This window comes from Marmota monax, unplaced genomic scaffold (genome assembly GCF_021218885.2).
Source record: "Marmota monax isolate L192 unplaced genomic scaffold, Marmota_monax_Labrador192_F-V1.1 WCK01_AAM20220418_F8-fsc00014, whole genome shotgun sequence".
Lineage (NCBI taxonomy): Eukaryota > Metazoa > Chordata > Mammalia > Rodentia > Sciuridae > Marmota > Marmota monax.
In genome coordinates, this window is record NW_026695222.1 from 9,810,287 (window position 1) to 9,831,619 (window position 21,333).

Below are 21,333 nucleotides of genomic sequence, written 5' to 3' on the forward strand. Positions count from 1 at the left end.
GGTATATGTGCTGCAGGACTTAAAATCAGCATAATACAATGACACAGCCACATCAATGTTTGTAGCAGCTCAGTTCACAATAGCTAAGCTGTGGAACGAACCTAGGTACTCTTCAACAAATGAATGATAAAGAAAATGTGGAATATATGCATAATGGAATATTACTCAGCCATAGAGAAGAATGAAATTATGGCCTTTTCTGGTCAATGGAAGGAGCTAGAGAATATCATGCTAAGGGAAACAAGCCAATCTCAAAAAACCAAAGGCCAAATGTTCTCTCTGGTATGTGGATACTAACATAAAATAAGGAGGGGGGATATAAGTTCATTGGCTTAGACAAAGGGGAATGAAGGGAAGAGAAGCAGGATGGGAATAGGAAAGACAGTAGAATGAATCAGACATAACTTTGCTATGTTCATATATGAATGCACAACCAGTGAAACTCTACATCATGTACAACTGCAAGAATGAGATTCTAATTAGAGTGTTTTACTTTATGTATGTATAATATGTCAAAATACATCTAAAAAGAACAAAAAAAGTCTAAAAAGTTGTATTAAGGTGCACGTAACAATTATTTTCATCTTAGCTGGTCTTAACTGCACAGTTTAGTAGCATTAAAGTACATTCATATAACTTATTAGACTAAAAGCACCACCATCCATCCTCGTAACTCTCTTCATCTCGCAAAATATAAATTCTGTTCTTATTAAACTCCTTGCTCCCTCTTCCCCCTGGTCCCTAGCAACCACCATTCTACTTTCTCTCTGTGAATATTTGTTAATAGGCCATATCTGCAAATGGGGGCAATTTTATTTTTTCCTTTCCATTTTTTATGTCTTTAATCTGTTTCTCTTACTGTATTCTATTGGCTAGAACTTCCAATGTTTGTTAAATGGGAATGATGAGAGCAGATATTCTTACCTTGTTCCTGATTGCCCTTCATCATTATATACATTCTGAACTTGGCTCAGAAAGGTTTTGTTTATATTTTTTTTCCAAGTTGAGGAAAGCAGTCTATTCTTAGTTTTCTGAATGTTTTTATTGTGAGTGAATGTTGAATTTTGTCAAATGGTTTTTCTGCATAAGTTATATGAATGCATGGTTTTTCTTCTTTAGTTTGTTAATGTTATGCCATACATTGATTGATTTATGAATAATGAACCATCCTTGGGTTATCTCTGGAATCAACTCTACTTGGTTGTGGTGTGTAATTCTTTCTATATGTTGCTTAATTCTTATTTGCAAATATATTTTTTAATATTTATTTTTTAGTTATAGTTGGACATAATACCTTCATTGTATTTATTTATTTTTATGTGGTGCTAAGATTGAACCCAGGGCCCTGCATGTGATAGGCGAGTGCAGTACCTCTGAGCCACAACCTCAGCCCTTATTTGCAATGTTTTTAAAGGATTTCTTTTCTTTTCTTTTCCCTCCCTCCCTCCCTCCCTCCCTCCCCCCTCTCTTTCTTTCTTTTTTAAAAAATTGTACTGGGGATTGAACCCAGGAGCACTTTACCATTGAGCTACATCCCAGCACTTTTTGTTTTTTTATTTTGAAAAGGGGTCTCACTAAGTTGTTTAGGGATTCTCTAAGTTATTGAGGCTGGCCTGGAACTTGTAATCCTCCTGCCTCATCTCCTGAGCCACTGGGATTATAGGCATGTGCCACCATGCCTGGCTGTTAAGGGATTTGTATCTATATTTGTGATGGATATTGATTTGTAGTTTGGTTCTTTCTTTTCTTTCTCTGCCTTTATCTAATTCTGATATCATGTAGAAGATTGTGAAAGTCTTGATAAAAACAGTGACTATAAGTCATGGAGTGAATAAGTTAGGGTACAGGACCATTGAAAAGAATCCAAAAGAGAAAGGAAGCTGGGGAATTAGAGAAGGGAAATAGTGTTGTCTGACTGGAAATCCTGTGTTTGGGTGAGTGTCAGTTACTATAGTGAAGCAGATTCAGAAGCGGTGGGAAGTCTCACAGTCATGGATAGAACAGTTAGTGTCATTGGGTTTGTGGATGATCTTAGTTAATGGTGTGGTAGGACTGGATTTCTATTGACTTTAGGGAAGTGATTTCATATAAAGAGTGTTAGGGAATATTGAATAGTAGAGGCAGAAGTGATGGGAAGACCAGGTAGAAGGCTTAATCTTTTTTTCTTAATTTTTTTGTAGTTGTAGATGGACAGAATGCCTTTGTTTTATTTGTTTGTGTGGTGCTAAGGATCAAACCCAGTGCTAGGTAAGAGCTCTGCCACTGAGCTACATCCCTAGTCCAAAGGCTTAATCTTGGGCAGAAAATTGGGCACCCCTCTCTGGGAGTGCTGGGAAGGAGGATTATTGGATTGGAGAAAATGGGGTTCTTAGAAATGACATTAATATCTGGGAGTACATAAGGAGAACATATTTTCTGCTGATACCTCCATAAGGAGTAGCTGTGGGAATGAATTAGACCTAGTTTCTTTGTTTTTTTGTTTGTGTTTGTTTTTGAAACACACTGATGAAGACTACAGTTAGGGAAAATCAGTGTGGAAACTCTTCTTCAAGAAGGGGTGGTACACACCTGTGATCCCAGCTACTTGGGAGGCTAAGGCAGAGGGATTGCAGATTCAAGCCAGCCTCCACAACTTAGTAAGACCCTGTCTCAAAAAAAGGTGTTGGGGGTGCTGGGTAATATAGCTCAGTGGCAGAGCACTTGTATGAGATCCTGGGTTCAATTCCAGTACCATAAAAGAAGAAACAAGTTAAAAAAAGAAAGAAAATCTTCAAAAAGGAGACATCATTGGAAGTAAGCTGCTGAGTCTTATTCCTGACCAGGATTTGACCATGAAAAGGACCTTAAGCTATAACTTCTGTTGAGCCATAGATCCAGGGGCTATCCAGTTTGTAAACGGTAATTAGACTTAGTCTTCAGGCCAGTCCTGTACAGTTTCTTCCAGAAAACAGAAGAGAAAGGAACTCGTTTTGTAGTTTTGATGCTAGAACCAAACAAGGACTGATTTCCATCCCTAGCAAAGTCATTTCTCTTCCTCATGCCTTATCATGGGCATCTCATACCAAGTGCAGCTCTTATCATCAGGTTGTGCTGGTGCTCAGAACTGTTTCCTGTTCTTTTTGCAGCTGTAGCCGACTCCGCCAGATACAGAGCATCCTAACCCAGAGCAGCAAGTCTCGGCCTGATGGGATCCTGTGCATCCTAGGTCCGTACTTTTAACAACTCAGGGTGGGGGCAATTTAGATTCTTATCACAGTAAAATGATAACACTATATCATTGTAAGATAAACTCCTAGCTTTCATTCCCCTGTAATCTGTGGCTGTTATAATGAGGTTGGATAGAGAGACACCAATGAGATAAGGAGCCCTTACCTTACTCTTATTCTTAGAACTCCTTCTGCCAGACCCTTTCCTCTTGCTCTGGGACTTTACAGATACCCAGAACCAGATAGTATATATACCTGAAGCATCAAGAGGCAGTAGTGAAGACAGCATCATTTAATTGCCTTTTTATTATCTCTGACCCAGCTTCACTAGACTGTAAGCTTTATGAATGCCATTAGCAGGTAGTCCAGCATCCAGTGCAGTGCTTAGTCTTCTTGCTCTTAATATTTATGAGATGCTGAGTGTTTATAGTACCATTCACTTGTTATCTTCTTCATGTTATTTTCAAGCCACCTTAATTGCCTTTATTTGCATCCACATGTTTTGCTAAAGATCTTCACAAGAAGTGAATATTAGTCAGGAGTGGTGACATACATGTGAAATTCCAGTGACTTGGGAGGCTGAGGCAGGAGGATAGCAAGTTCAACGCTGGCCTTAGCAACTTAGTGAGGCTGTACGCAACTTAGTGATACCCTGTTAAAAAATAGGGCTGGGGATGTACATAGCTCAGTGACAGAATATTCCTGGGTTCAATCCCCATGCACCATATCAAAAAAAAAAAAGGTGAATATTTTTAAGACATCTATTTTTAAGACTGAGAGTATTCTAAGCTCTTAAACAAGCCATAGAAGGACTCAAAGCATTATTATCTGGTTCCTTACATCCTCAGATTATTTTAGTCTCAATAATCTGTGCTGTTTGATTTTCTAAGCTAAATATTTAGATCTTGTAATCCAAGTAAGGATATTGGATGATATGAGCTGCCATCTTTGATCATCAGAGTTTTGCTAATTATTGGGGCTCATTTGCCTCCCATAGTACAGAACAGCTGATCAGAACTTTCTTTGCCTTGCAGGAATTGATAGCAGGTATAATGAAGGCTGCAGAGAGCTGGCAAATTATCTTCTGTTTGGTTTATACAATCAGAATATCAGTGATTTTGAGAAAACAGGATTTTCTGAAGAAGTTCTCGATGGTAAGTCTATGTTGGTAAAATTCTTTTTTTTTTTTTTAATTTTTTATTGTTGGCTGTTCAAAACATTACATAGTTCTTGATATATCATATTTCACACTTTGATTCAAGTGGGTTATGAGCTCCCATTTTTACCCCATATACAGATTGCAGAATCACATCAGTTACACATCCATTGATTTACATATTGCCATACTAGTGTCTGTTGTGTTCTGCTGCCTTTCCTATCCTCTACTATCCCCCATCCCCTCCCCTCCCCTCCCCTCTTCTCTCTCTGCCCCCTCTACTGACATTCATTTGTCCCCCTTGTATTATTTTTCCCTTTCCCCTCACTTCCTCTTGTATGTACTTTTGTATAACTCTGAGGGTCTCCTTCCATTTCCATGCAATTTCCCTTCTCTCTCCCTTTCCCTCCCACCTCTCATCCCTGTTTAATGTTAATATTCTTCTCATGCTCTTCGACCCTACTCTGTTCTTAGTTACTCTCCTTATATCACAGAAGACATTTGGCATTTTTTTTTAGGGATTGTCTAGCTTCACTTAGCATAATCTGCTCTAATGCCATCCATTTCCCTGTAAATTCTATGATTTTGTCACTTTTTAATGCAGAGTAATACTCCATTGTGTATAAATGCCACATTTTTTTTATCCATTCATCTATTGAAGGGCATCTAGGTTGGTTCCACAGTCTTGCTATTGTGAATTGTGCTGCTATGAACATCGATGTAGCAGTGTCCCTGTAGCATGCTCTTTTTAGGTCTTTAGGGAATAGACCGAGAAGGGGAATAGCTGGGTCAAATGGTGGCTCCATTCCCAGCTTTCCAAGAAATCTCCATACTGCTTTCCAAATTGGCTGCACCAATGTGCAGTCCCACCAGCAATGTACAAGTGTACCCTTTTCCCCACATCCTCGCCAGCACTTGTTGTTGTTTGACTTCATAATGGCTGCCAATCTAACTGGAGTGAGATGGTATCTTAGGGTGGTTTTGATTTGCATTTCTCTGACTGCTAGAGATGGTGAGCATTTTTTCATGTACTTGTTGATTGATTGTATGTCCTCCTCTGAGAAGTGTCTGTTCAGGTCCTTGGCCCATTTGTTGATTGGGTTGTTTGTTCTCTTATTGTCTAATTTTTTGAGTTCTTTGTATACTCTGGATATTAGGGCTCTATCTGAAGTGTGAGGAGTAAAGATTTGTTCCCAGGATGTAGGCTCTCTATTTACCTCTCTTATTGTTTCTTTTGCTGAGAAAAAACTTTTTAGTTTGAGTAAGTCCCATTTGTTGATTCTAGTTATTAACTTTTGTGCTATGGGTGTCCTATTGAGGAATTTGGAGCCCGACCCCACAGTATGTAGATCGTAGCCAACTTTTTCTTCTATCAGACGGCGTGTCTCTGATTTGATATCAAGCTCCTTGATCCATTTTGAATTCACTTTTGTGCATGGCGAGAGAAAGGGATTCAGTTTCATTTTGTTGCATATGGATTTCCAGTTTTCCCAGCACCATTTGTTGAAGATGCTATCCTTCCTCCATTGCATGCTTTTAGCCCCTTTATCAAATATAAGATAGTTGTAGTTTTGTGGATTGGTTTCTGTGTCCTCTATTCTGTACCATTGGTCCACCCGCCTGTTTTGGTACCAGTACCATGCTATTTTGTTACTATTGCTCTGTAGTATAGTTTGAAGTCTGGTATCGCTATACCGCCTGATTCATACTTCCTGCTTAGCATTGTTTTTGCTATTCTGGGTCGTTTATTTTTCCATATGAATTTCATGATTGCTTTCTCTATTTCTACAAGAAATGCCGTTGGGATTTTGATTGGCATTGCATTAAACCTATAGAGAACTTTTGGTAATATCGCCATTTTGATGATGTTAGTTCTGCCTATCCATGAACAGGGTATATTTTTCCATCTTCTAAGATCTTCTTCTATTTCTCTCTTTAGGGTTCTGTAGTTTTCATTGTATAAGTCTTTCACCTCTTTTGTTAGGTTGATTCCCAAGTATTTTATTTTTTTTGAAGATATTGTGAATGGAGTGGTTGTCCTCATTTCCATTTCAGAGGATTTGTCGCTGATATACAGGAATGCCTTTGATTTATGCGTGTTGATTTTATATCCTGCCACTTTGCTGAATTCATTTATTAGCTCTAATAGTTTCTTTGTAGACCCTTTTGGGTCTGCTAGGTATAGAATCATGTCATCTGCAAATAGTGATAATTTAAGTTCTTCTTTTCCTATTTTGATGCCTTTAATTTCTTTCGTCTGTCTAATTGCTCTGGCCAGTGTTTCGAGAACTATGTTGAACAGAAGTGGTAAGAGAGGGCATCCCTGTCTTGTTCCAGATTTTAGAGGGAATGCCTTCAATTTTTCTCCATTCAGAATGATGCTAGCCTGAGGCTTAGCATAGATTGCTTTTACAATATTGAGGTATGTTCCTGTTATCCCTAGTTTTTCTAGAGTTTTGAACATAAAGGGATGCTGTACTTTGTCGAATGCTTTTTCCGCATCTATCGAGATGATCATATGGTTCTTATTTTTAAGTCTATTGATGTGGTGAATAACATTTATTGATTTCCGTATATTGAACCAGCCTTGCATCCCAGGGATGAATCCTACTTGATCATGGTGCACAATTTTTTTGGTATGTTTTTGTATCCGATTCCCCAGAATTTTATTGAGGATTTTTGCATCTAGGTTCATTAGAGATATTGGTCTGTAGTTTTCTTTCTTTGAAGTGTCTTTGTCTGGTTTAGGTATCAGGGTGATGTTGGCCTTGTAGAATGAATTTGGAAGTTCTCCCTCTTTTTCTATTTCCTGAAGTAGCTTGAAAAGTATTGGTATTAGTTCCTCTTTAAAGGTTTTGTAAAACTCTGCTGTATACCCATCCGGTCCTGGGCTTTTCTTAGTTGGTAGTCTTTTGATGGTTTCTTCTATTTCCTCAATTGATATTGGTCTGTTTAGGTTGTCTATATCCTCCTGACTCAATCTGGGCAGATCATATGACTTAAGAAATTTATCGATGCCTTCATTATCTTCTAATTTATTGGAGTATAAGGATTCAAAATAATTTTTGATTATCTTCTGTATATCTGAAGTGTCTGTTGTGATATTGCCTTTTTCATCCCGTATGCTAGTAATTTGAGTTCTCTCTCTTCTTCTCTTCGCTAGCATGGCTAAGGGTCTGTCGATTTTGTTTATTTTTTCAAAGAACCAACTTTTAGTTTTGTCAATTTTTTCAATTGTTTCTTTTGTTTCGATTTCATTAATTTCAGCTCTGATTTTAATTATTTCTTGCCTTCTACTTCTTTTGCTGTTGTTTTGCTCTTCTTTTTCTAGGATTTTGAGATGAAGTATGAGATCATTTATTTGTTGGTTTTTTCTTTGTTTAAGGAATGAACTCCAAGCAATGAATTTTCCTCTTAGAACTGCTTTCAATGTGTCCCATAGATTTCGATATGTTGTGTCTGTGTTTTCATTAATCTCTAAGAATTTTTTAATTTCCTCCTTGATGTCTTCTATAACCCATTGATCATTCAGTAACCTATTGTTCATTCTCCAAGTGATGTATTCTTTTTCCTTCCTTCTTTTATCGTTGATTTTCAGTTCCATTCCATTATGATCAGATAGGATGCATGGTATTATCTCTACTCCTTTATATTGTCTAAGAGTTGCCCTGTGACATAATATATGATCTATTTTTGAGAAGGATCCATGTGCTGCTGAGAAAAAAGTGAAACTGCTTGATGTTGGGTGGTATATTCTATATATGTCAATTAAGTCTAGGTTATTAATTGTGTTATTGAGTTCTATAGTTTCCTTGTTCAACTTTTGTTTGGAAGATCTGTCCAGTGGTGAGAGAGGTGTGTTGAAGTCTCCCATGATTATTGTATGGTGGTGTATTAGACTCTTGAACTTGAGAAGAGTTTGTTTGATGAACATAGCTGCACCATTGTTTGGGGCATATATATTTATGATTGTTATGTCTTGTTGGTGTATGGTTCCCTTAAGCAGTATGTAGTGTCCCTCTTTATCCCTTTTGATTAACTTTGGCTTGAAATCTATTTTATTTGATATGAGTATGGACACTCCTGCTTGTTTCCGAAGTCCATATGAGTGATATGATTTTTCCCAACCTTTCACCTTCAGCCTATGTATGTCTTTTCCTATCAAATGTGTCTCCTGTAGGCAGCATATTGTTGGGTCTTGTTTTGTGATCCATTCTACTAGCCTGTGTCTCTTGATTGGTGAGTTTAAGCCATTAACAGTTAGGGATATTATTGAGATATGGGTTGTTGTTCCAGCCATATTTGTTTATTTATGTTACTAAACATGGTTTGTTTTCCTCTTTGATTATTTTTCCCCCCTTTACTGTCCTACCTCCCACTGTTGGTTTTCATTGTTATTTTCCATTTCCTCTTCCTGTAATGTTTTGCCAAGGATGTTTTGAAGAGATGGTTTTCTAGCTGCAAATTCTTTTAACTTTTGTTTATCGTGGAAGGTTTTAATTTCATCTTCCATCCTGAAGCTTAATTTCGCTGGAAACACAATTCTTGGTTGGAACCCATTTTCTTTCAGTGTTTGAAATATGTTATTCCAGGATCTTCTAGCTTTCAGAGTCTGTGTTGAAAGATCAGCTGTTATCCTGATTGGCTTACCCCTAAATGTGATCTGCTTCCTTTCTCTTGTAGCTTTTAAAATTCTCTCCTTATTCTGTATGTTGGGCATCTTCATTATAATGTGTCTAGGTGTGGGTCTCTTATGATTTTGCACATTCGGCGTCCTGTAGGCTTCTAGGATTTGGGATTCTGTCTCATTCTTCAAGTCTGGGAAGTTTTCTCGTATTATTTCATTGAATAGATTGCTCATTCCTTTGGTTTGAAACTCTGTCCCTTCCTGTATCCCAATGACTCTTAAATTTGGTCTCTTGATGTTATCCCATATTTCTTGGATGTTCTGCTCATGGTTTCTTAACAGTCTTGCTGAGCTGTCTATGTTCTTTTCCAGTTGAAATACTTTGTCTTCATTGTCTGATGTTCTATCTTCTAAGTGTTCTACTCTGCTGGTAGTATTCTCAATTGAGTTTTTAAGTTGGTTTATTGCTTCCTGCATTTCTAGGATTTCTGTTTGTTTGTTTTTTATAACCTCTATCTCCCTGTATAGTTGATCTTTTGTTTCTTGGATTTGTCTATGTAATTCATTGTTGAAGTGATCTTTCATTGTCTGATTTTGCTGTCTGATGTCTTCCTTGAGACTCCAGATCATCTGAAGCATGTATATCCTGAATTCTTTATCTGACATTCCATCTGCTGCAGCTATTACCTCTTCTAACGTTGAGTTGACCTGCATTGCTTGTGGTCCTTTCTTTCCTTGTCTCTTCATACTGTTCGCGTTCCCTTCTACTTGGTGAAACTGTTGTGCTATTGAATTTTCCCCCTATATATTTATATTGGTCTTGTATAGTTGCAAAGTCTCCCTCGCAGGCGCGGGCGGCGGCTCTGCCCCTCCTCCAATTGGGGCAATGTGCCTACCACGCCGGCAGGCCGCTGGGCCTGCTCTGCCGGTCGGTAGCAGGTCTGCCTACCTTGCAGGCGCGGGCGGCGGCTCTGTCCCTCTGCGGGCCGCTAGGCTTGTTCTGTCGGTGGTCGCAGTTCTGCCTACTTTGCAGGCGCAGGCAGCGGCACTGCCCCTCTGCAGGCCTCTGGGTCTGTTCTGCCAGTGGGTCGCAGGTCCGCCTACCTTGCAGGCGCGGGGGCGGGGGGCGGCTCTACCCTTCCTCAGGCCACTGGGCCTGTTCTGTCTGTCGGTTGCAGGTCTGGCCTGTTCTGATGGTGGTCACAGTTCCGCCTACCTGGCAGGCGCGGGGGGTGGGGGGCGGCTCTGCCCCTCAGCAGGCCGCTGGGCCTGCTCTGTGGGTGGTCACAGTTCCGTCTACCTTGCCGGCGCAGGTGGAGGCGGCGGCTCTGCCTCTCAGCAGGCCGCTGCTCCTTTTCTGCCGGTGGGTTGCAGGCCCGCCTACCTTGCAGGAGTCATTGGAAGCTCTGTCCCGCCGCGGGCCACTGGGCCTTTTCTGTCGGTGGTCACAGTTCCGCCTACCTGGCAGGCGCGGGGGATGGGGGGCGGCTCTGCCCCTCAGCAGGCCGCTGGGCCTGCTCTGTGGGTAGTCACAGTTCCGTCTACCTTGCCGGTGCAGGGGGAGTGGGGCGGCTCTGCCTCTCAGCAGGCCGCTGCTCCTCTTCTGCCGGTGGGTCACAGTATGTTGGTAAAATTCTATGTGAGAGAAGAGTTTATTTCTTTGCATTGTTAGTTCATGATTTTTTTATGGAAAAGTATGATCAAATTTAAAATAAAAGCCCCATTAAAATGTTTGTCTTTTATTTTTTTTCCTCATGTTTTCTTCTTTTTCTTTTCAAGTCAGGCAGGGTCTTGCTAAATTGCCCAGGCTGGCCTTAGACTCAAAATCTTCCTACCTCAGCTTCCCTAGTAGCTGGGATTACAGGCATGTATCACCACATCTGGCAAAATTTTTGCCTTTTTTAAAATTTTTATTTTTTGTAGTTGAAGATGGACAGAATGCCTTATTTTATTTGTTATTTGGTGCTAAGGACCGAATCCAGTGTCTCATGTGCTAGGCAAGTGCTCTGCCACTGAGCCACATCCCCAGCTCTAAATTTTTTGCCTTTTTGACAGTGAAAAATGACATTTATTCTTTGTTGATATATTAAGTATTGTTGGTCACTCACTGGATAAGTGAATAGCAACAAGTTATTTTCAGAATATATTTACTGGGTAAATCAACTTTGGAGAAGAAAGTAAACATCAGTATTTGGCTTTATCTTTTCTTGGCAAGATATTAGTTTTCCTCATAATTTCCCATTAAGGCTCCATAATTTGCCTCTAAGTCTGAAGGTTCAAATATGTGCTGTTATCCAGTGACAGCATGTTTAGTTGTGAAGCAAGGATGAGCCTGCAAGGCTGCCCCTACAAGGAAGACTTCTTGTGGCTCTTCAGCTGAGGAACAAAAGCTCTTTGTCCTGCTATCTTTTGGAATTGTTTTCTGTGTGACTTTAATTCCTGATGATGCCTGTGACTACAATGCAGGCTTTCTGCTTACATTCCTCTTTCCTTAGCTCTGAGACACTCTGCCTGTGTTGATGCTGCAGTGGGCTATTGCCCAGGAGCTATCTCTGATATCACATACTTAGCATCATGACTTGTCTGCCAGATGGGTCAGGAGACAGGAGCAGGCAAATAAAACTGGACAGGAGACAGACAACTGTTGTGAAGCAGCTGGGGGAGCCATGAAAGCAAACATCTGATGTGAAATGATCTTGCTTCAGTGTAGTGGTTCTCAGCTGGGGGCACTTTTGTCCCCCAGGGGACATTTGACAATGTCTGAAGACATTTTTGAGTGTTACAATTGTGTGGGGAGTGCTACTGGCATCAGTGAGTAGAGGTCAGGGATGCCGGTAAACATCCCACAGTGCCCAGGACAGCCCCTAAGAATTATTTAATCCAAATTGTCAGTAGTGCCAAAGTTGAGAAACCCTGATCTTCTGTGGTAAAGTCCTTAGTTATGGTTATCCCTTATATTGATTAAAGCTCTCCTTTTTATTAGAAAGTATAGAATTAACTGAAAATCTCCCTTCTGTTAACTTTTTTTTTCAATTCAAATTACGTTTCAGATTTTGATTTAAATTTTTTTTCTTACATTGTATAGCTCTGCTTGTTTGGAAAGAATTAATCTTGGCAACTTGTATCAGCTACACATTTCACTATAGCTAGGATTGCTAAGGACATTACAGTACTAAAACTAAGGAAATACTTGAAATTCTAAGGTGCTCTACTTTGCTTATTTTTGTCTTTATCCTGTCACCTGACACAATAGGTGCTTAGCAAATGAGCATTTTACTCCAAATTAGCAAATCCATTTTTAGAAAACTCTGATCACATTTCTGCTTGTATAGTTAACTCACTAAATATATAAAAGGCAAAAGGACCAATAAGAGTGACTTTGGGGCTGGGGATGTGGCTCAAGCGGTAGCGCACTCGCTTGGCATGCGTGTGGCTCGGGTTCGATCCTCAGCACCACATACAAACAAAGATGTTGTGTCCGCCAAAAACTAAAAAATAAAAATAATTTAAAAAAAAAAGAAAAAAAAAAGAGTGACTTATTTTTTAAAAAACTTTAAAAATATTGAACATATTCAACTCATATATACTTTATTCTTTTACCTGCCTGTATACTTTTAAACTCATGTTTATAATGATGACATCAGTATGTTGAGATTCTGAGAATACATCAGCTGTTCAGTTTTAAACTTTTTTTTTTTCTTGTGATATTGAGGATTGAACCTAAGGGTGTTCTGCCATTGTGCTATGTTTCCAGCCCTTTTTATTTTTTATTTTGAGACAGGGTCTTGCTAAATTGCCCAGATTGGACTTGAATTTGTAATCCTTCTGCCTCAGTCTCCTGAGTCACTGGGATTACAAACCATTGTGCCTGGCTTTTATTATGCCCTTTATAGTATCCTAGTTCTTTGAACATGTTGCACTTCAATGTAGAGTGTCTCAGTCTCTCTGGGTGACATCAAGCTCACACTCCTCAGAAGGTAATCTACAAGTGATTTAGGACAGGGCTCTAGAGAGGGTGGTGAGGAAACCCAGTACTGAGAGATGAGAGGTTACCCCCCTTTCCTACCTTTTGCTACCCTTTGACTCTAGCACTTACCTGAGAGTCCACAGTGAAAAGGCTGTTTCCAGAATACTCTGGGCTGACCAGATGTGAAGTGCAGAGTGGCTTAAAAGGCTAGCACCTATGTGTCAACTATGGCTTGTATTTATTATAATATTTTTCATAAAGTGTGGTCAGTTACACTGCACTGCTGTGTTGGCATTGTTCCAATTGTCCCACATCAGATGCTCCTCTTCCCTATGTACCTTTTTACCTCCAGTGACTTCTGGCTTCATCTTATTAGAAGCCTGGTGGCTCTGGTCTCAGAGAAACCATGGAATGAAATCTCTGCTTTTATTCAGAGGTATGGCTCCTTTCATTCTCAGTGTTCCTACTACTTTAATATTGCTTTCCTAGTCCATGGCTCTCCCATTTACCTGGTTTTATTTATACCTTTAGGATTGCTTTATTTGCTTGATTTACCATTGTTGATGGCCGTTCCTTAAATCTGTGAGCTGTGCTAATCTATTTACAGAAGCTCTTTCCCCTTGCCTCAACTTCCTTCCTCCCAGCCTTTCCTGTGTACACAGTAAGCTTTCCCAAAGATGACACACAGTATCCAGGACCACAATTGCCTGGAGCTAGATAAGCCAGTAGTCAAGAGCTTTAGACACTGATCTCTGTGAGAGCACGATCACTGGCCATAGTTGGTGCTGTTTTCCTGTCCGAGAGGGCTTAAACCATGTGGTTTCCATTTGGTATTTATCTATGCATTGAAGTACACAGCTGAGTTTGGTACCACAGATTTTACTGTGTTGACCCTTGCAAAACACCATGTTTTGGTTGATCAAGACTGGTTATTTGGTGCCTGCATTGCTATAACCAGAGGGCCATGGAGACTAGGAAATTCTTATCGTCAACACTTGAATGTTCTAGTTGCTTTGAAGCGCATTGCCTAATTAAATAATTTTATTATTAGTTTTGTTATATTGGTTTTGAAATACTTTTAATGATTGGGTTTTTTTGGTGGTGTAGGGTCTTGAACTCAGGGTTTCCTGCAGGGTTTAAGTGCTCTACCACTGAACTTGGACATCCCCAGCCCTTAATGGTTTAACTAATTTTCTGGGCAGGAACTATCTAAAGGAAAAGCCTTTGACAATTTTGTGTCTTGATTTTTGTTTTCTTACAGATGTAATTATATTGATTAAATCAGATAGTGTCCATCTGTACTGTAATCCTGTCAACTATCGGTATCTATTACCCTATGTGGCACATTGGAGAAATCTGCATTTCCACTGCATGACTGAAAATGAGGTGAGGAAAAAAGATCAAATGGGTACTTGTTTAAGGAAAGTGTTGGTCTGGAACAGGTGGCCCCTCAAAATAGTTTAAGTAGAGATTTTTATATTTCATTTTGAAGCTACTTTTTAGATAAATTATTTGCCTGAAGGTGACAAAAAGGGGCTGTTGGAATCAGGACCTAGTAGTAGGCTTGGAACCTATGTTCCTCTTCTGCTGCTTCTACACCAGCCTGAGACCACTGTCTTCTGGGACTAGTGCTTAGGGGACTACCCTAAATATGTGACATTTCTGTCTTTGGGTTTCCTGGTATCTGCTTCTGTTTCCCTTTGGGTCCTTTTCAAGAATTTGGCTGGAAATCAAATTGAGATTTGAGTTTTAAGATTTTATGAAAGTTGTGACCTGATATTGGTCAAGAACTCTTTGTATGTTGAAGATTTGGGGTGAAGGAGGATAAATTTTATGCCTTGCCTTAGATGTCCTCATCTATTTTGAGTTGATTTTTGTATATGATTTCAGTTGATTTTTGTGTATGATTATAAAGGAATGACAAATTTTTCTGACCAGCAATTTCAATAGTTTGGCTTTGAAAACACCCTCTTGGGTGCAGTCTACTATAAATGTCTTGGGACAGCACTGATAAATATAGAAGAAAGGGGCTGGGGCTGTGGGTAGTGGTAGAGAGCTTGCCCCTCATGTGGGAGGCATTGGGTTACATCCTCAGCACTATATAAAAATAAATAAAGATATTTTTAAAAATTTAATAAAAAATGTAGAAAAATGTAGAACTTTTCATGGTGTCTCATCAGAGTCTGTTTGCCTTTTAATTTCCATCTTTAGTATGAAGATGAGGAAGCTGCAGAAGAATTTAAAATTTCCAGCTTTGTAGACATGGTTCGAGACTGTAGTAGAATTGGCATTCCTTACAGCTCCCAAGGTGAGTGACAGCACGCCATTTAAGAACCTTGCTTGAAGCAGGGTATGGTGGCGTACACCTATAATCTTAATAGCTCTGGTGGCTGAGGCAGGAGGATTGCAAGTTCAAAGCCAGCCTCAGCAAAAGCAAGGTGCTAAACAACTCAGTGAGACCCTGTCTCTAAATCAAAATATAAAATAGGGCTGAGGATGTGGCTCAATGCAATCCCTGGAACTCTCCCTGAAGCCTCTAAAAAAAGAACCTTGCTTGGAGAAAGGCCCACCTGAGTCTTGGATGAGGGTCTCTCCGGGTTCTTTGGGGCCAGAGGAATCCTGAAACCATGTATCACCCACATATGCTTTGAGACATTCTTTAGATTTCTTCCTGGAAGCCCTGCAACTACCCTAAAATTGAATGTATTGTAGAACAGATGTATGTGTTCTGGACCATCAATGGAGCCAACAATTCAAAATTCAGATATTGTCTTTGCAGAAAATCTTAGCTGACATTTTTATGGTATCTAAAGAGGTGACATTGTGATTGCAAAAAGCCCAAGTGAACCAAAATCAAATACTTGTAAAAGAGTAATTGCTTTGCAAAGAGACAAAATCCTCACCACTAGTCCATCAGATTTCTTTAAAACCTATATTTATGTGCCAACAGGTCATGTTTGTTTAGAAGGTGATAATTTACAGAATTCTACAGATTCCAGGTATTATGGACCTACTCCATATAGACTAATAAGAGGACGAATCTTCTTTAAGATCTGGCCTCTGAGTGATTTTGGATTTCTACAAGACAGCCCTAATGGCCACAGATTTTCTGATGATTAGCAAGCATTTATTCTTTTGACTTGATTATTGTTTCCTGTTCAAGTGAATTTATTACTGCAGTTGAAACCACGTACTTAACCGATAAACTATTTGCTGTTCAATTTTAGTTATTTGTTAAATGTAAAGAAAAGCAATCCATTCTGCAAACTCTTTTTCAAAATATTTGTGCAAAAATAAGTGTAACCCAAGATCAGTGTTTCATCTAAATTTTATGTTATATATAAAATATTTGCAGGGGGACTTGAATGACTATACCTCACTTGCAAATTTTTTGTCTTATATAAGTAAAGTGAAAATAATCTAAAAAAAAAAAAAAAAAAAACCTTGCTTGGATGGTGTGTGAATCGAATGTCCCTACTTCTCTTTCATTGAAGGCTTTCATTTGAGAAACCCCTTCATCCATTTTTACTAGGCAAAGGATCAAGTGAAATGAAATTGGGGATTTTCTATAAAAGCTTGTATTTTTAAAAAATATTTTTATTAGTTGTTGATGGACCTTTATTTTATTTATTTATATGCGGTGCTGAGAATCAAACCCAGTGTCTCACATATGCTTGACAGTTGCTCTACCACTGAGCCACAACCCCAGCCCCATAAGCTTGTATTCTTTTTTTTTCTTCTTTTTAAAATATTTATTTTTTAGTTTTAGGTGGACACATTATCTTTATTTTATTTTTATGTGGTGCTGAGGATTGAACCCTGTGCCTCGCACATGCCAAGAGAGCGCTCGACCACTTGAGCCACATCCCCAGTCCAAGCTTGTATTCTTAATTGTGAAATTTCCATTTGAACACAGCAAGCCACTTACGTTCAGATAGAAGAACTGATAGGCTATTTAGTACAATTGATATATAGTCTCTATTGCTTATTACATAGAGTTTAGATGTGGGGCCTCTTGGTAATAAGAAATAATAATTTGTACAGACATTTAAAAATATGCTTTCAGGCTCAAAAATGGATGTGGAGAATAGAGAGAAAACCCAACAAATTTAGCAATATTTATGTTCTAGGTAGGAAAAAGCTTTGCATGTTTAAGCTATTGTTAAAGGAAAATTTTTGATTTGGTAATTTGCCCTTGAGGAAGTTGATTGCTTAATTCTTAAGGGAAAGAGTCAATTTTGGGTCTGTTAATTATACCTACTAAATAATGCAATTCAAATATAATAGACTACTCATTTTTTACTTAATTACTTACTTAGGAAACCGATATCACTTGCTTATGCTTTTAATTTTCCTTGGCTTTTATTATGTATTTCTAGTTTCAATACCTAACTGTTTTATCTGTTTGAAATTTATTTTACCAGATGAGATCCTGGTGAACTTGTGAGAAATAATGCCTGTCCAGCCACATTAGATCAGGTTTAGACTTTTATATCTAGGATGCTATTTGATATGTGTTGTTGTATTTGATTCCTCTAGGTCACTTGCAGATATTTGATATGTTTGTGGTGGAAAAATGGCCAATTGTACAGGCCTTTGCACTGGAGGGCATTGGAGGGGATGGATTTTTTACCATGAAATATGAGGTATGTATGAAAGGTAATATGTTTGGGTTTTGTGTGCCACTGGACTATTTTTGTGAAGGACCCACAAAGTAAGTGTGCATTGTTATAACACATTGAAAACTGGCAGTTACCTCCCATATGCTAGACAGGTGCTCTACCACTGAGCCACAACCCCAGCCCCACAAGCTTGTATTATTTTTTTCCTTCTTTTTAAAATATTTATTTTTTAGTTTTAGGTAGACACAGTATCTTTATTTTATTTTTATGTGGTGCTGAGGATCGAACCCAGTGCCTCGCGCATGCCAGGACATGGGACAAATTAGAAGACTTGAAATGGAAAACAGTTGCTATTTGAAGCTAGTTCCAAACTGAGCTCTTACATCCTCTCTTCTTGAAGTTTCTCTTAGAACTTCTCTTTCTTTCCCCATTTTGAGTTAGGTGTTCTTCCTGTCTACCCCTATAGCACCCAAGACTGACTTCTCTTGCAGCATTTGTCCTGTTGTCACACTTGTCATACATACTCCACTCACCCACTCACTTCTGGTCTCTGACTGCAGGCTCCTTGAGTAGGTATACAGAGCCCTGTTTTTGTACCTCAGTCAGGTAATTTGACAACTGTTCAAAAACAATGAAAGGGACAATGCAGGGTTTTGTATAAATATAGTATTAGTAGAGGAAATAAAATGGTTAGCTTTTGTGTTAAGACAAAATCTTTTATTTCAGTATTCCTTGAATCTAGGAGATAATGAATAAATATTTGTCAAGTGAATTAATGAGTGAGTCTGGGAGATGGGATCATTCAGGGTAGAGAGTATGGAGGATGGCCTTGTAGTCAAGTAGCATGGACGGCAGGCATTCATATGCCTCCATAGGATCACCACTGACATGACCTGCCCCAGCACAGGAAACCGGGGATGGGGAGCATTGTCATGCTAGAAATGGGGACATTCTGTTAGGGAGGGAGTAAGTGGGACCTTTATTTTAATTTTTGCTGTACTGGGAATTGAACCCAGGTCCTCATGCATTTGAGGCAAGTGTTGTACTACCCGCAGCCCTAAGTGTGACCTTTAGAAACAAGGCACAGGGCTGATTCCTGGCTTTCCTTCTGAGAAGTACCAATATCCTCAGGACATGTGGAGGTTTGCCTGGTGGGAACACATCATATCCTCTAATATGAAGCAGCATGTACTAAAGGAGGGCTAGAGGGAAGAGGGATGCTATCACTTGGACTGTACCTTTCCTGCTCCCAAAGCACAGTATTCTCGTACTGACTATAAATAGCAGAGCATTAACAAAGCTGCAAGAGCTGCCACTGTTAGGAAGTGATACTCTAATTCAGATGAGAAGGAGATTGAAGGGAGACAGGCCCTGTGGGGCATAGAGGAAGCTAAACAGTTTTAAAATAATAGATTATATTTTTTTGTAATTAATTGTATGAACTAAGCACTTACAGAGTACCTATTCTTTTTTTTTTTTTTTTTTGGTGGGGTTCTTTTTTTTTTTGTCTTTTTGTTTGGAACTGGGGGTTGAACCCAGGGCTTTGCGAATGCAAGGCAGATGCTTTGCCACTTAGCTACAATCCCAGCCTATTACAGAGTACCTTTTCTATGCCAGCACTTCATGTTAAAAAAAAACCCTCCAAGCTAGGTACTACTTTATGTCTCTCTTTTATAGAAAGGTTAGATGAATTTCCCAAAGTCACAGTGAGTGGCAGGGCTGGGGCAAGGTGGTCTGCCTTCTGAGGCTATGCCCCTGACCCTAGGTTATAGCTTGATGGTATACTAGAAGGCTGTACCGTTTATGTAACCCAAGTGAGACGGGCTTTTGGCCTTAACGTACTGCACATCATGAAGTCATGTTTGCAGGAACAAAAAACAAAAAACAAAAACCTCTTCTCAAAATTTTTGAAAGATAATGTAGATCTATACTAGAGAGAGGCCATGAGAAGGAAAATATATGCATCATATTTACTACAAGGTCTCTCTCCAGGTTCCTTTCTCTAGCTCCTGCCCTTGTATGTAACTGCTAATTTTTATTCTCCCAGCTATTCTTTTTTTGTCTCCATCTCATTTACCCCAACTAGTTATTTTTTTTTAATTTTTTTTTAGTTGTAGATAAACACAGTATCTTTATTTATTTTTAGTAGTGCTGAGGATTGAACCCAGGGCCTCACACATGCGAAGCAAGTGCTCTACCCTGAGCCACAATCCCAGTCCCCCCATCTAGTTATTTTCTTTACCCTACCCTTCCCAGTCCTTTATGGTGAGGAGTAGTTTGGTCTACAGATTGGCACTGCCAGTGTCCTCTCTATTCCACTTTGATGACCTGATGACTGCCCAAGCCAAAAAGACTCTTGCCTTTATTTATTTGTTTGTTTGTTTATTTATTTATTTTTGGGTGCCTAGAATTGAATCCAAGGTGCTTAACCACTGAGCCACATCCCCAGCCCTTTTTAAAATATTTTATTTAGAGGCAGGGTCTCACACAGTTGCTTAGGGCTTCACTAAGATGCTGAACTTGAACTTGTGATCCTTCTGCCTTAGCTCCTGAGCTGCTGCACCACAACTCCCGGCTAACTCTTGACTCTATGAAAGATAAGAAAAAGAGAACTATAGATATTTATAACTTAATTTTTAAAAATTCTCTTTTATTGTGTGGCCATACTTAAAGTCATTTGCTGGGTGTGGTGGTGTACTCCTGTGATCCCAGCGGCTCAGGAGGCTGAGCCAGGAGGATTGCAAGTTCAAGGCCAGCCTCAGCAACTTAGCAAGGCCCTAAGCAACTTAGTGAAACCCTGTCTCAAAATTAAAAAACAAAAATTTAAAAAGGACTGGAGATATAACTCAGTGACTCAGTGATTAAGCCCCTCTGGGTTCAGTTCCAGTACAAAAAAAAAAAAAAATCATGCACCCATAGTGTGTTTTGTCTCTGATGTCATAGATGCCAGCATGAAAAAGGAAGCCAGACCCAGCCATAGTTTTTGCTTGGCATTTAGACTCATTACACTGGGTCATAGATATGGAGAACTATTTTTTCCTGGAAGCAGTAAGGGAAAGTTCCTCTGCTCAGGTTTTCCTGCCTCTGCTTTCTTCTTACCCCCTCCAGCTTCTGGAACTGTGAACTGCTAATGTTAATTTATAACAACCAGCTCCCTAAGGGGAAGATCCTAAGAGAAAGCTTCTGAAAAACAAGGCTACCATGAACATTCTTTTACTTATTTGTGGACAAACGTAAGCTCTTCATATTGAGAGGTGGAATAAGACTTATGAAAAGATTCAGTGAAAGAGACCATAGCATACTAAATGTAAAGATAAATAACATGCTTTTTAAAAATATTTTTTTCTATTAAAACAAAAGTGAAAAAAACCCCTCCCTTTTGTACTTTTTAAGAATGAAGTTTGTAAAAAAAGAAATGAGATATAGCAGGTGAGTAGAGTTAAAAGGGAGGTGAATGACTATAAGGAAAGATTGTAAAAAATCCATAACTCATTAGTAGAATTAAAATTTACATTAAAAAGAGATATCAGATTCAGTCCCCTCAAGAAAACTAATTAGTTGACATACTTGAAAAACTTTTTCAGAGTATGGTAGAAGGGGCTTAAACAGATTAGATTAGTGAAGAAGATGATAAAAGGACAGAGAATGAAAATTGGTGATATTAAAAATGAAGGAATTAGTTGAAGATTGTTATATAACAACCTGTATCGCCCTCTGCCATTCCCCCTGCCCCCTGAGTGACATGCAATCAGGTA

At 39.1% G+C, this 21,333-nt stretch overlaps 1 protein-coding gene across 3 annotated transcripts in view; it reads left to right on the top strand.

The window, feature by feature from the left end:
* Dnaaf9 (dynein axonemal assembly factor 9) overlaps positions 1–21,333 on the top strand; it is a 152,484-nt gene that overhangs the window by 24,117 nt on the left and 107,034 nt on the right. For 2 of the 3 annotated variants that reach the window (XM_046433259.2, XM_046433260.2), the window contains exons 2-6: positions 3,126–3,205; positions 4,241–4,360; positions 14,218–14,342; positions 15,168–15,264; positions 17,496–17,602. In XM_046433259.2, the coding sequence (XP_046289215.1) occupies positions 3,126–3,205; positions 4,241–4,360; positions 14,218–14,342; positions 15,168–15,264; positions 17,496–17,602 (529 nt within the window). The remainder of the gene's footprint in view (positions 1–3,125; positions 3,206–4,240; positions 4,361–14,217; positions 14,343–15,167; positions 15,265–17,495; positions 17,603–21,333) is intronic. The other variant, XM_046433261.2, reaches the window with a different exon arrangement.